The following is a 15,090-nucleotide window of genomic DNA, read 5'->3' as shown; positions in this document are numbered from 1 at the left end:
AACGCCTTGCCGGAAAGTATCCGACGTGCACAAACGCTCAGTTCTTTTAAGTCCCTATTGAAAGCTCATTATCTAGGCTCCATGCAATAGTTGTATTAGTAATAATTTATGTATAATTATAATTTTTGTATATATTGTTATATATATATATATATATATATATATATAATATATATATTGTAGTTTGTGTAGTGTATAATACAAGTATATTTATATAACTATGTGGTATCTATGTACAGTATATGTAGTTTATGTAGTATGTAGGCATTTTTTTTTTTAATATATTCTTTCTTTTATTTCTTTTTTGCGCTATCCTTAGGTATTCTTCTCACATTTCCTTTCCTACCAGGTTGCCTGGCAGAGATTGCTGTGTAGCAATAAGGCCGCCTATTGTGCAAAATTTTTGTACCTCACTAATTTGTACCAAATTTCCTATATTGTTTTGTACAATGAAGTGTTATAAATAAATAAATAAATAAACTATGTTGATGACCTCGCCATTAAAAGTTAAATGAATAAGTTTTCCTTACTATACTAAGTTACAATATTAATACAAACGGGAAATTATGTTTGTTTGTCACTCTTTTACGTCGCAACGTAGCAATTTTATGGTCACATTTTTTTTGAGATATAATCGAGCATATTATTTACCGAGGAAATTTCCTGCCACAGAGGCGTAAGCAATGACTAACAGATATGTGAGTAGTTAAAAACAACTTTTTTTGTAGATATTAAATTAAAAATACGAAAGAAAAATTAAACAAGAAAAGTACAGTTATTATATAGGTATAAGTTTACAGAATGAGGATGATGATGATGATGTAAAGTACTAACATTACACCTAAAGCTGAAGTGTTTTGCTCTGTTTTGCTCGATAAAAATGTTGCAACTTGGCGAGAAAACATAAGTATTCCTTTTGAGACTTTGAATGTCTTGATAGCAAAGTGGTTCAACGTAAAGAACATACAGGTTCTACTAGTTTTATTGAAGGAAAAAATCCTGAAGAATATTTATTTTTTTCGCATCTGGACCCAAACAATTACTTATCGCATTGCAATAATAATTTATATCTTTGCATTAACCTACATTGTGATTCCCAATTAACGTTGTTATTGTACCTAATTTGAACATTTCATAGACGATACAATTGTCCTTCGTGATAGTCTAGTTGTTTTGAAATACAAAAGAAAGAAATAGTTTTTATTCGTCAAATTATATCTTAACATAAATTGAAGTTAAAACAGATCTATACTTATTCAAAATTCTAATATACGCTTAAATGTAGGTTAATAATATCTCTGTGATAATACCTACTTTGTGTATTTGTGCACCTTTACTAAATAAGTGCATGTAACACGATTTAGCTAGATCTTGTCTGACCATGAAACATAAATAGTAATTTCGATAAAAACGAGACCAATAAGCATTTATAAATCATTTAAACACTCACGAAGAAAACGGGACCCTTAGAACACGTCCATAACCTTTTATTAAATTTCTGAAAAGCAATCAACCAAAAAAACATTGTATGGACAACATGTTACCAACGATACTGGGAATACTTTTCTCTCTTCTTATAGTGGCGTTACTTGCATACTGTTTGCTTATAGCAACCCTTTTTGTCGCACGAGTGCTAACGGAACCTACCAATATTCTATGCAAGTGCACAGCAAGACTCGATGGTAAAGTCGTCCTAGTGACCGGTGGAAAATCGGGAATAGGCTTCCAAACAGCTTAAGACCTGGCTAACCGAGGTGCCAAAGTCATCATTGCTGACGTGAATAACTCTGATGCATCCGTGAAAAATATTAAAGAAGCCACAGGCAATGAGAAAGTGGAATATCGGCACTTGGACCTCGCTGACTTCAAAAGCGTCAGAACATTCGCTGAGGATATAAACAAAACGGTAGATCGTTTGGATATTTTAGTGAACAACGCTGGTATTTTAACAGAGAATAACTATATAACTAAAGACGGTGCAGCAATAACTATGGAAGTGAATTATCTTGGACCCTTTCTATTAACCAGTCTGCTTATGGACAAGTTGACAAGAACGAAAAGTCGTATAGTGATTGTGGCGTCTGAAGTACACTTTAAAGGAGAGGTTGATTTACAGGATATAAGTGGAGTCAAAACTAAGAACTTTCTTAAGAGCTATCTAAATAGCAAGTTGTGTACTGTACTATGGACGAAGGGTCTATCGAAAAGATTGCCTCCAAACGTCTCAGTATTTTGTTTGCACCCTGGGATTGTGAGCACTAACATCTTCGCGTTAGGATATGGTTTTATTGGAAGATTCGCGAAGATGTTAATTGGTTGGTTGATAAAAACACCTTATGAAGGTGCTCAAACGACAATTCATGCGTGTGTTGCTCCTAATGTTGAAAATATGTCGGGAGGTTACTTTGTAAACTGTAAATTAGCACCCACAGGGAAGATTAAAAATTTTTTTTTTTTTTTTTTTTTTTTTTTTTTGATGTCACAAATCTGCAATCAGTCAAACAACTATAAGCAGGTCGGTTGAGTTTATTTGGACGATTGGACGAAGGTAAGGCCAGTGCCTTAGTTCGTCTTAATTAGGAAGCACATCAGCTCTCTTCAGTCTGTGTATACTTTTAGGCTGTAAAAGTATGTGTGATAATGGGTTTGGGTGTGATGTCAAACGATCTCTGTATTTAGCTGTATAGCGTTTTGCTTCATCAGTGACTGTGGGCATTTCCAGATATTCGTGGATTTCTGAATTGCGGGCGTACCATGGAGCAGCTGATATCGATCTTAGAATATTGTTCTGTGTTCTTTGAAGGCAGTTTATATTGGATTTGCTGGCCGATGACCACAACTGAATACCGTAAGTCCAAATCGGTTTAATCACCGAGCAGTAAACTCTCAGTTTATTGCTCAGGGATAGGGTCGATTGCCTCCCAAGAAGCCAAAGTAAGTTTCTGAATCGAAAATTTACTTCATTTCGCTTATTTTTTATGTGTTCCCTCCATGTCATCCTTCTGTCCAGATAGAACCCCAGGTATTTGACACAGGTTGATTGTGGTAAGGTGTTGTTACCTAATTTGGGCGCTGAGCAGTTCCCGCGTCGCAAGGTGAACGTTATGTGATGAGATTTTGGGACGCTAGCTTTAATACGCCACTTGTTAAGCCACTCATTTGTGTAATCGAGTTGAACTTGTAGTAAATTAGTCGCCTCCTCTGGGTTGGTGTTACAGGCGAGGAATGCTGCATCATCAGCATATGTTGCTACTGTTACATTAGGCAGCTGGGGAAGGTCGCTAGTAAATATGTTATATAATGTAGGACCAAGAACCGATCCTTGGGGTACTCCGGCATAGCAGCTATGTAGAGCAGATCTGGCATCTCCATATTTTACTCTAAACATTCTTTCACTGAGGTATGAGGCTAGTAAAGGATAGAAAGTATGCGGAATACTTTTTTTTATTTTGTATAGTAACCCTTTATGCCAGACTCGATCGAAAGCTTGTTGGATGTCTAGGAAAACAGCCGAACAATATTCTTTTTTCTCTAGACAGTGTCGCACAGTGTGGTAGACTCTATGTACTTGTTCTATGGTCGAGTGTTTCCTTCGAAAACCGAACTGGTGGTCAGGTATGACTTGGTCAGAATCTATAAATGGGCGTAACCGAGTGAGAGTAATCTTTTCCCATAATTTACTTAAGATCGGAGTTAGGCTAATCGGACGATGAGATGAGGCATCGTTGACTGGCTTTCCGGGTTTGTGTATCATAACTACTTCTGATATTTTCCAGATTGTAGGTACATGAGATGTTCTGAATATTGCATTAAAAAGAGATGTCAAAAAGACGATGCACTTTCTAGGAAGCTCTTTGATTACCTTTGGAGTAATCATGTCAAACCCAGGAGCCTTCTTTGAGTCCAAGTCGGCGATTTCTTTCAGTAGTTCCCGTGGAGAAGTCGGTTTTATTGGTAAAGATAATTGTAGATCTTGATTTAGAACACGATCTATTTCAGGGTCTTCAGGGTTTACTGCTTCATTAGGCTTAAACACTTCAGTGAGATAATTAGCGAAGGTCTCAGCTTTTTCTGCGTCTGTTCGAGCCCATGTGTTCCCGTTCCTAATTGGAGGAGAACACTGTTGGGGCTGAGGTAAGTTCTTGGTGGCCTGCCAGAGGGAGTGTATTCCATGAGCATTAGGTGACATTTTCTCTAGTCTTTGTTTGACGGAATCATTTGCAGTTACATGAAGGAGGTTTTTAAGATCCTTAATAGCTTTGTTTAGGAGTTTCTTATCTTCGCTATTACGGGAAAGCTGCCAAACTCTACGAAGGCGACGCTTTTCACTTATTTTTTCGCGTAATTCAAGTGGAATCAAAGTATTGCCATGTGACTCTTTCAATATAGGAGTGCTTATCCACGCTGCCACTTGAACCAAGTTTGTTATGTATAGAGATGCATTTTCTACGTCTTCAGCAGTTTTAAGTGGAAGCTTGAGAATAATATTGTCCTCTAGATGTTTTCGGAAGCAGTTCCAGTCTGTTTTTACATTGGTTAAATACGAGCTCTGGGTATCTCGGAATAAAGCAGTCGAACCCACAGTCAACAGTACTGGTGTGTGATCAGAAGATCCATCTAGGCTTGTCTCGATATGAGTATTCTGTTGACATATACCTTTTGTTATAAAGAAGTCCAGAAGATCGGGTGTTTTATTGATATCAGTGGGCCAGTATGTGGGTTCTCCAGTTGACATAGTGAGCAAATGGTTGGCTTCGACACTATTTTTCAATTCCCTGCCTCGGGGAGTTATCAGTCTCGATCCCCAGTACGAGTGCTTCGCGTTCCAGTCACCGCCAGCTATAAAGCGTTTTCCCAATCCTTTGAAGAATTGAGTAAACAAATTCTCTTTAACAATATGACGGGGAGGACAGTATACGGCTGAGAGATTTAGTGGTCCAATTTGGTCATTTATCTGTATGGTTGTAGCTTGCACATAGTTGGTTTCATACGGTCTGAGTAGGCAATGCTTTATATTATCCCTAATTACTATTGCAGTTCCAGCATGTGCTCCGCCATCGGGGTGCGAAGTAAAATACACACAGTATCCCCGAATGCAAATTCGCGATCTGGCCGTAGTGTGCGATTCTGATATAAGACAGACATCGAGCTTGTTGGTTTTCATGATGATCTCAAGGTCTTTAGTATTAGGAGCAAGATTAAAAATGAAGAGAATATAATTGAGGAATTGTGGAATGAAACGACATTGTTTTTAAAGGGACGTGCGAAGTAGCTATAAGTTTCTGTGTATATTTTAGTTGTAAAATATATTCATAGATTTTTGTTGATAACTAGGTGTATGTATTATTTCTTATCAGCGCATCAATTATTGTGATATTTTTGTATTTTTTTATGCAATATTACGTAGGTAGACAATAGGTACATAGTTCTTTCATGTAAGTAGGTAGGTAAGTTTTAAATATTCGAATTCGAAAAAAAATGCAAAATTTTAATGCTATCTTTAAATTTTATTGAGTTAAGCATTCAACGACGAATTGATCAACCCTTACTCTTTTTAGGACAACAAGCTAATCAAGTACATAGTATTTGTATTACTAATATATTGTGTTAAATAAATGATTATTCGCACAGCAGTTTTGTTTTATTTATTTTTTACATTTTTTATGATTATGAAATGAAATATAAAATCGAAATACACCACTAAGTAATCGGTCCCTACTTGCGTTAAGCAACTTGAAGAGCGGTCATTTCATTGATGGATGTACGCACATAATATTTATTATGTAGTGCCAACTGGCACGGCTCAAATGTCAGAACATGAGGTCATATTATATGAGATAACTAGATTTCCGCCCGCGGCTTCGCCCGCGTTTTCAAAGGAAAACCCGCATAGTTCCCGTTCCCGTGGGATTTCCGGGATAAAACCTATCCTATGTGTTAATCCAAGTTACCCTCTATATGTGTGCTAAATTTCATTGTAATCGGTTGAGTAGTTTTTACGTGAAAGAGTAACAAACATCCATACAAACTTTCGCCTTTATAATAGTACTAGATTTCCGCCCGCGGCTTCGCCCGCGTTTGCAAAGGAAAACCCGCATAGTTCCCGTTCCCGTGGGATTTCCGGGATAAAAACTATCCTATGTGTTAATCCAAGTTACCCTCTATATGTGTGCTAAATTTCATTGTAATCGGTTCAGTAGTTTTTACGTGAAAGAGTAACAAACATCCATACATCCATACATCCATACATCCATACATCCTTACAAACTTTCGCCTTTATAATATATATAATAAATATATAATAAATATAATAATATAATAATATAATAGTATTAAGATTAAGATATTACATAAAATATTTGAATTGTATATCTCTAATTAGGAATATAAAAATTAATGTAACTATATCTATTAATTAGGAATACAAAAAAAATATCACCTAAATTTGTAACGGACACGAGGAAAGATAGGATACTTAAAAAATAAACACCATATTTTGAGAATCAATTTTATGTTTATTAAAAACCTCTTACAATAAAAACAACACTTAGACTTAGAGTACTTAAAAATAAAATTAAACCAATCAAACATTATTTGCGAGATTATCCATTGTTCCACTGTAAGTAATTGCTCTTTTTGGTAGATGATAAGTATGGCAGATTATAAAGCATTTGAATGCTATTAAACTAAATATGACAAAATAAGAAGCCAATTTGTTTATAAGCCTTGAGTGATAATATTTTTGCCTGAGGTTTGGGTACAGTGCTGATAAATTTTTTATCAATACAATTTCGTCAAATCAATAATTATGTTAGCTATGTGAGACTCTGCTTTTCTATATATGTACAACTTTTCAACAATGTGAAAGACTGCTTCACTGCTACTTTGTTAAAAACGCTCGCAGCTGAAAATGGCTCCTGTTGTCCGAATGTCCCGTTGGCCGTTGTTCAGGATGTCCTTTAAGGAACCAACTAAGTCAATATTCTCGAGTTATTCAAATACTTGTGTTGTTTTATCTGTTTAGCATTTATTAGAGATAACTTACGAGCCTGGAATTTTAAAAAGGAGGCCATTGAAGTTACTGGCCAATAAGCCACATATCGACTCCCGTGTGTTAATAACATATCTAGGTACACCTTTTTAATAATATCATTGGTTACCAGGTCTAGGTAGAACGGGAGTGCTAATCGCCTGCTACCTCGTGTATTCCCTTCGCATCAGGGCGAATGACGCCATTCGCTTGGTGAGGAAGAAGAGGCCAAGATCCGTGCAGACCAGTGGCCAGATACTGTGTGTGCAGCAGTTTGAACACTATATTCTACCACAGACGGTTGTTTTTAGCTCGAAGTGAGTCGTGTTTATAAGGAACAATCATTTTAATATCTAGCTGTTACCTATGCTTCGTTCGCGAATTGTAAATCTAAAAATTTCTGTAATAGGCACCTGAAGATACAAGTAATTTTATTAAAATCGGTCCTGTCTTTTAGAAATAGTTCAGTGGAAAACACGCACAGAAAATAAAAATAAAAAAATTCCATCAACGCCACTCAAATAAAAACCTTGATATAATATACAGGGTGTCCCACTATTGGTATACTAAGCGCGAAGGGACTTGTAGTTTTACATACACTGATCACGTGAAAAAGTTGGGCGGGTTGCTTGTTATGGGTGTACACATAGAGTTTTAAGAATTCATCTATTTGAAAAAAAATGCGTCTGGAATTTTACAAGTATTTTTTACGTACTCAGTGTATGCAAAACTATAACCTCCTTTGAGCTTAGTATACCAACAGTGGGACACCCTGTATATAATATATATTTCTTATTTATTGTATACTTCGCAGAATTTTATTACAGTCTAATTACATAAAAATATAAATTTAAGACAAAGTCTCTTTCTACAATTTCTACTTACTTTTCACTTTTCGATAGAACGTGTGCGATTCGCCTCGGTATACTCTACACACCACTTAGGTTTCTAATAAGAATTTTCTCTGCTTCCGATAAAGCTTATTTTTACGTTTCTTACTTAAGATCATATAGTTACTTAGTTACGTAAAATTATTTTCTAGTATTGATCAAATACGAGCTTATACTAGTTACTTACCTACCTACAGGTAATTCATTCCATTTTTTTTTATTAAATGTTTCTAATGTTTTTTTCAAGTTTCTATTGAATTGTATATTTATTTTCCTTCAGGGAGTCTATAATGCTGACGAAGGATCCAAAGACATGTGAATTCACTCTTCGACAGTATTTACATCGACAACGAGCTACGCTACATGGCATCGATGAACGAGTATTTAGAGAATTACCTAAGGTTGTTATAAAACTAGTAAAATTGTGTTAGGATTTTTAAGCTATTGCATAGCTTGAGCGCGGGGACCGAATCCAGAAATTCCGTAACGAAAAAACCTCACGCTCCCCACTCCGACGGGCACGGAGGTGTGGCTTGAAGGCATAGCCATAGCATGCAATGCAATAGCTTAACCGCGGCAGTCCCCGAGTGCCACACGTCTTTTTTTTTATATTTACTCTTTGATCTTTTTCTAAACGTCTTTCTGAGCGGAGAGCTTTCAGACGCCTAAATATTTTTTATAAACTACAACTGTGAAATGAATTAAACATTTACATTTACGAATTCGTTATTATTTAAATGAAGTAAGTAGTTTCTGAATCACCCTACGATTAAAATATTCTATGACCCTATTGAACTAAATTGGTATTCCTATGACTGAATAATCTCTCTTTGTGTTGGATTTTTTAGCGTAAACAATAATGAAATAGTTTCAGTTTATTCACTTTATTGTATGGTACCTATTTTACAGAGTAGAGAGCAATGATAAGCTAAACTGTTGAAATTCATTTATTAAGATCTATAAATAATAAAACATGCATTTCCTAATTCCAAAGAAAACTCCTAATTTTATAAACTTCCATATTTCAGATAGTCTATTGTCTCTGCGAACGGCTGCTCAAGTTATGTGGATGTCAGAAAAGCGCCGGATTGGACTATAGTATTAAAAACAGACCCTTCTACAATTCATTTATTTGCTACAAGCTAAAACAAGGAAAACCACCCGATTTGACTACCCCTGAAGAATTTATACAAAATGGTAACGAAAAAGAGCGTGTGAGCACGTGTCAGAAGTGAAACTTCTTTAGCAAGATTCAAAGATACCTACCAAAATCGTCGCCGTCCATGACGTGACGGTATTGCTTTTGCCATTACGAGATCTTGAAATTTTACTCTCAACGCGCGTAAAGCAGTTTCACTTCAAAAGTATTGTAAATTTTCACCGTTCCGTGTCAAAATAATGCGCTGGCTAGGGCTGTGCCCTGCCATTTCAGCAACGGATACACCACTGCCATGACTTTTGTTACCCTATTGATGAAAGTTGAAGAAAAAAAGTATTTTATATTAACGATCTAAAACGCTGTTAGCGCCTAGCACTATAGCAGTAAGTAATATATTGAAGTGAAACTTCTTTATCGGGGTTGGACAAAAATTTAGTGTAACATTTTTGCGTTACGCCGTACACGTGACATTTTTGCGTTAGGTACGCCGTACGCGTGACATTTTTGCGTTACGCCATACTCGTGACATTTTTAAGGTCATAAAGAAGTTTCACTTCCTACGTGTGTACTCTAGTACACGCATACATTTTTTTTTTATATCTAGGCCAACCAACGAATCTACCAATGGTAGAATGGCGGAGCGCAGTGGAGGAAGATGTGGAAAGAAATCTGGAGGCTGTAAGCAAGTTTACCGGGACTGAAGGAAGCATAGCTGCTGTTCAGGTTTACGAAGTAAGATTTTGTTTGTTTATTCAGTAATTTTAATTCTCTGAACTTTAAGTAATAGCAGCGTGAAAGCTTTAAATTCTAAATAACTTATGAAAAGGCTACAAATTCAGAACCTCTGTCCGTTCAGGGAGTCACTTCTTTTTGTGTACATATAAAACCTTAATAACAAAATATGTTATTAACTAATTAGGTACATCATACTATGCGTAAAAAATAGTCGCAAACACAATAACATTTCAAATAAAAATTCTTATTCTAGGCTTTTGTTTTTGACCACCAAAGTCTTCCAGAAGAGAAACTCAAGTACCTCAAGCAATTACGCACTGAGATCAATCAAAGGAGGGAAGCGATGAGCCGAATTGACGAAGAGGTATTTTTTTTTATCATAACTATTTTTGTATCATTATTTTGCGAAAATATACTTTTTACAAAGTCTTTGCTTAATGCTTATCTATTGCTATGCTATCACGTTTGTCTTTGGCAAAGACGGTAAAGGTGCTTTAACCTGTGGTGCTACTGCCAAGAATAAGTAATAGGTAATATTTCATATTACTCTTAATTATAAAAAGAATAATCTAATACATTAAAATGATATAGGTACTATTTGCTCTCAAAGTTCTGCGCAATATAAAATTAAGCTCTTCTCTACTATTTTGCTTTTTAATTATATTTACAGGAGGATCCAGTTATCTTAACAGGACTGTTATTTCAATGGCTTGAAGGACTAAAGTACCCTGTTTTGGACAAAGAGGACCTTTCAAATATCGTGAGTCGTTCCACTAATGTCGAAACGTGTATAAAAGCTCTACAAACGGTAACTACATATTAATTTGTTGATTTTCTTTACAAGTTACAATACCTTTATTATTATAATATATGACATGAATATAATGAGCTGTTTGTTGCTAAGAACACTACCCCTAAAATAGCTCTAAAGTCTAAACCCTTGCTAAAATAAATAAAAAAATAACTAATAGGAAAAGTATCAAGCTTCCAACACTTTCAAGTTATTATTTCGGAAAAGAAATAGTACCTATCCAGATATTATCGCACTTAAAATTTGTAAGTACATATGCAAAATATTTTTTTTTTCTTTTCTTTCAGGAAGATATCATGTTATTAGAGTACTTATTACGCTTCGTAATAAGACTGCGCCCTCTAGTGGCGAACAAGAAAGTTGATATCCTGAAACGACTCCTTGCTTCGTTGTCGCACCAGTCAATAAATTTAAACGGCAAAATACTTCCAAATGAAATTTTGCCTAAATTGAGGGAAGGAACTTGCAGCCATGTCATCAATTTTATGTTACTCATGGTGTTAGAAGTACAAAATGATATAGCAAAACCAAGCCGGGATGATGTTGATGTTGTCATACCACCAAGGAAAATAAGAATAAAAGCCTGGAAATAGAAAATAACTTGTTTTTTCATTTATAACTTCCTTATTATAAATATCAATGGAACTGTATGCTTAGTTTCACATAACTTTTGAAAGTACCAGTAGGTAGTTAATATTGATTTCTGACTTTTCTAGTACTCATATCTCAGTTGGTCTTTTAGAGTGTTTGATCCCCATGAGAAACTGGATCGATTGGCAACAAAAAAATTTTTTTTGAAAACTGCCGATTTCCTTGCTGACCGTACATTTTTTCAAAAATTTGTGAATGCAGATTAAAATTTCTCAAAAATTTAAGGATAGTCTCCTAAGAACGTTTTCATGTAGCTACAACGGTTAAGGTACCTGCCCTTCATGCCCCATCTTAACCTTCCACCCTGTATAATCTTCATTGCCACATGGACATCCCTACTTAGGTATATTCTTAAAAACGAGTGAAAACTTATTTAAATATTGTACTGAAGGCTTGCCGTATTCGGTATTTCTTTCGTTGTTGATTCAAGTCTTCATGGAACTTATTTTTGACGATAGGGCATGAATAATTATTTATATAAATAGGAAAGTAGCACAGACTAATAATAATATACTACGTAAAGTAGGAAGACAGGTAGAAATGGCACTTTTTTAAATCCTAATAATTTTCATAGAGTACACCTCTAAGATCCCAGAGACCTAACCCATTTATTTACCCATAATTTATCAATGATTGTTTCTAAACTAAGTTTTGCCACCAGCGACACTTTTTCTTTGCTATAAACCTCACGGAGCCCGAGACCTTTCCAACGAATGCAAAACTGTGGAAATCGGTTCGTGCGTTCTGGATGTATAGCGTCAGGAAGGAAAACCCGACTTATTTCTTTATAGTAGATAACACAGAATACTTACTATAAACTTATACTTGTTGGTTTAATGCTCTAAGACTTGTAATTAAGTAATAGCTGTGAGTAATAGCGTGGTAATAGCCAATAGCCTAAATATATTTATTATCTGCAAAAGTGTAGACTCTGTGTGTAGACCTTAGATCATTAAGTAATGGATGGAGTACGCTGGCAAATGTTCTAACTAAACTTTCTGCTGATTTTGGTGCGGGGAGGGTAACTCACACTGATGAAACACAATGAAACATAATCACACATTCACAAAAATAATTTGTGTCACGAAAGTCGTAAAAATTTACGACCTTTTAAGCGACGAGTTTTTAAATTCAACTCTATCACTAAGATAATAAAGATTAAATTTGTATTTCATTCCAAGATAGTCATGTGGAGTGGGGTTCAATATCGCGTTCTAAATTCAACTTTATCACTTAGGTCATAAAGATTAAATTTGTATTTCTTTACAAGATAGTCTCGTAAGGAATGCGGTTCATTAAGGCGTTCTAAATTCAACTTTATCTCCTAGTTCATAAAGATTAAATTTGTATATTTTCTTTCCATGATAGTCTCGTGGGGCCGCATCAATGATCGAGTAAACATGACTCGATTATTTTTCTTGATCATATCGCTAAACGATACATCGACGATTATTAGAAATTGCATTTTATTAGAAATGTACGTTAAAAAAATAAAAAAATATACACAAATGAAAGGTTATTCCATCTTTTTTAATATTCGACATGTTTGAATTGCTTCTGCAAGACTTGACAGTACAAAACGGCATTTTTAGCGGAGCACTCGCAGACGTCCGTTCGACGTTTTACGAATACGCAGAGTGCTTGTAATCGATTACGCAAGTAGTTTTTATGAAAGGATAAGATTTTTCGATGAAAATAATCTTATACCTCGGCAAAAGGGGAAACGCCTGCGAGTGTTATCCATTACTTAATGATCTAAGGTGTAGACTATTGAATAATTCACAATTCACAGATGATTGAATCTGAATGCAATGTTTTGACACATGCCAACTTGACATACGAGTTTTACATTATCTGTATGACGCTGCAATCGTGATCGGTGATTCGTGTCATCGTCTTACTTACACGTTGTCATAAATTACGAATTAAAAATAATATTTACCGATTTACGCCGATTGCTTAACAGATTTTATAGTTACAAATCAATTTTATATTTCAAACTTATAAAAACATGTCGTCTACTGAAGATAGCTCTCAACTTAAAGCGGGACATCCTCCCGCAGGTAAGGATTTTAATTTCTTTGTTTACATTATACTTGAAATGCCATTTGCCTCAACAATTCCTCCCATAGGATAAATCTAGCTTTTGATAATTCTAAGTCGATATCAAAGGTTTAATTTAAACTTGTAATTGTGAAAGTTAATCATCATTGTAATTAAGTCACCTTGAAAAGCATAATAATTGCAAGAATACGAAGCCTCTGTTATTAAACAAAGAACATATTATTTCAAGGTCATTGAATACATTACTGTATCAAATTTATTTATCTACGCCTAACATGAAAAACAAGTTGCCACCCAAATCTCTTTTCGTAAACAACTTTTACATTATGTTTTGATGACAGCTACAAGTCTCTTCAAATATGAATACCTATTATTCTCGATATTTTCTTCAATGTTTTTAATACTTACATGTAAAAATTGTTATTATAAGTAGACACATTCTCTGTGTTTACAGTCAAAGCCGGTGGTATGAGAATCACTCAACACAAAGTTCCTCACTCGAAAGACGCAAAAGAATCGCCACCAACAGAGGACCTGACCGGTCTCTCTGGACCTTCGCCAGTTCCGTCCAACCCAGTATCAATCGCTGGGGCTCCAAACAGGGGCAACGCTGACTTCACGCCGCAAGCAGCGCAAATAGCTCACAGCCCTAAACCACCAGCACATATTAATGTTAAGCCTTGCCCTAATATCCAACAACCTCGCAAGTAGATATCCAACTAATAACTCATACTTATTTTTGGTTACTCGAGTTTAGTATTCCCTGAAATAACGTTTTTTTATGGAAATTGTAGACATGAGTAATCTAAAAGTATTATGAGTGATTCACTTATGCTAGGTGTTTTTCATTATCAGCAGTCAACAATTAATGTCTTCAAGTAGTTTTAGAATTATTGTTACAGTACGGAGATATTTTATATACAATGATAGTGTTATTTAAGACGTTGTTAGAGTTAAAAAATAGAAAATTTCTACCAATAAGGTTATTGTTCAAAGTCAGTGGATAGTCTTAAATGTTATAACAGCTGTGTAAATGAAGAAACACCTAACATAAGTATAACAAGGGCTGAATAAATCTAAATATAAATCATTTAGATTTATTTAGTTCAATAGCCATATGATTAGATTGATATATTAAGAAGTATACTATATAATAATTATTATTTTAGAATAATAACTTTAAGTTACAACTTAGTATCAACACCAAGATACTGCTGATCTTTCTATAGCAACCTAATCAAGGCATTCATTTATTTGGTCCTTTTATTTTTTTTATAAAATATATAATTGTTAGATTATATATGAAGTTTGATTGTCTGTGGCAGTGTCTATGTTAACTATTCCAGTGATTTATTTCACTATGGTATGTGTCTTAGCTCTTTAGCAATATAACTAGAAAATATAAAGATAATATGTAGTCTTACTTAGATAATAATAAATATTATGTAGTTGTTATTTATTATCCTGACTTGCTGGAACTAAACAAAATATTAATCATTTTAAAATAAGATTATAATCTTTATTTTTTTAGACTGAAAATATCTAGCAAGTTATTTATTTCGACTTTAATTTCATTAAAATTTATATACAGTCTACTTCAAACACATTTTATTTATAACTTGGAATTGAATATTTTAGGAAAAAATAAAAGGATCAAAAATTAATTAGTTTTAGACGTTTTTATGAACTGAATTCTTAACTTTTGTTTTCTTGAGTGCAATTATTTTAGATATTTCGATTTACTTCCATT

General features: G+C 34.6%; 2 protein-coding genes and 1 pseudogene across 2 annotated transcripts in view; all 3 read left to right on the top strand.

Annotated features, from left to right (window-relative positions):
• The window catches only part of LOC149477412 (uncharacterized), a 46,240-nt gene extending 35,022 nt beyond the window's left edge, over positions 1-11,218 (top strand). The window contains exons 6-12 of the mRNA XM_089710712.1: positions 7,164-7,347; positions 8,201-8,321; positions 8,949-9,117; positions 9,684-9,811; positions 10,068-10,178; positions 10,485-10,622; positions 10,913-11,218. Coding sequence (XP_089566838.1) covers positions 7,164-7,347; positions 8,201-8,321; positions 8,949-9,117; positions 9,684-9,811; positions 10,068-10,178; positions 10,485-10,622; positions 10,913-11,218 — 1,157 coding nt within the window. The remainder of the gene's footprint in view (positions 1-7,163; positions 7,348-8,200; positions 8,322-8,948; positions 9,118-9,683; positions 9,812-10,067; positions 10,179-10,484; positions 10,623-10,912) is intronic.
• On the top strand, positions 1,538-5,272 carry LOC149477413 (retinol dehydrogenase 11-like; annotated as a pseudogene).
• A 1,941-nt stretch (positions 11,219-13,159) lies between the features above and the next one.
• Positions 13,160-14,613, top strand: LOC149477411 (death-associated protein 1). The gene is made up of 2 exons (XM_089710743.1): positions 13,160-13,339; positions 13,795-14,613. Exons 1-2 carry the CDS (start codon positions 13,288-13,290, stop codon positions 14,049-14,051), a joined length of 309 nt encoding a protein of 102 aa, XP_089566869.1. The 5' UTR covers positions 13,160-13,287; the 3' UTR covers positions 14,052-14,613.
• Positions 14,614-15,090: the final 477 nt, after the last annotated feature.

The sequence above is a fragment of the Colias philodice genome, chromosome 25 (genome assembly GCF_061535455.1).
Source record: "Colias philodice isolate Cphi_HAF_F1 chromosome 25, ilColPhil1 Martin Lab GWU primary, whole genome shotgun sequence".
Classification (NCBI taxonomy): domain Eukaryota; kingdom Metazoa; phylum Arthropoda; class Insecta; order Lepidoptera; family Pieridae; genus Colias; species Colias philodice.
Note: the sequence above shows the minus strand (reverse complement) of the source record. Positions and strands in the feature narration are given on the sequence as shown.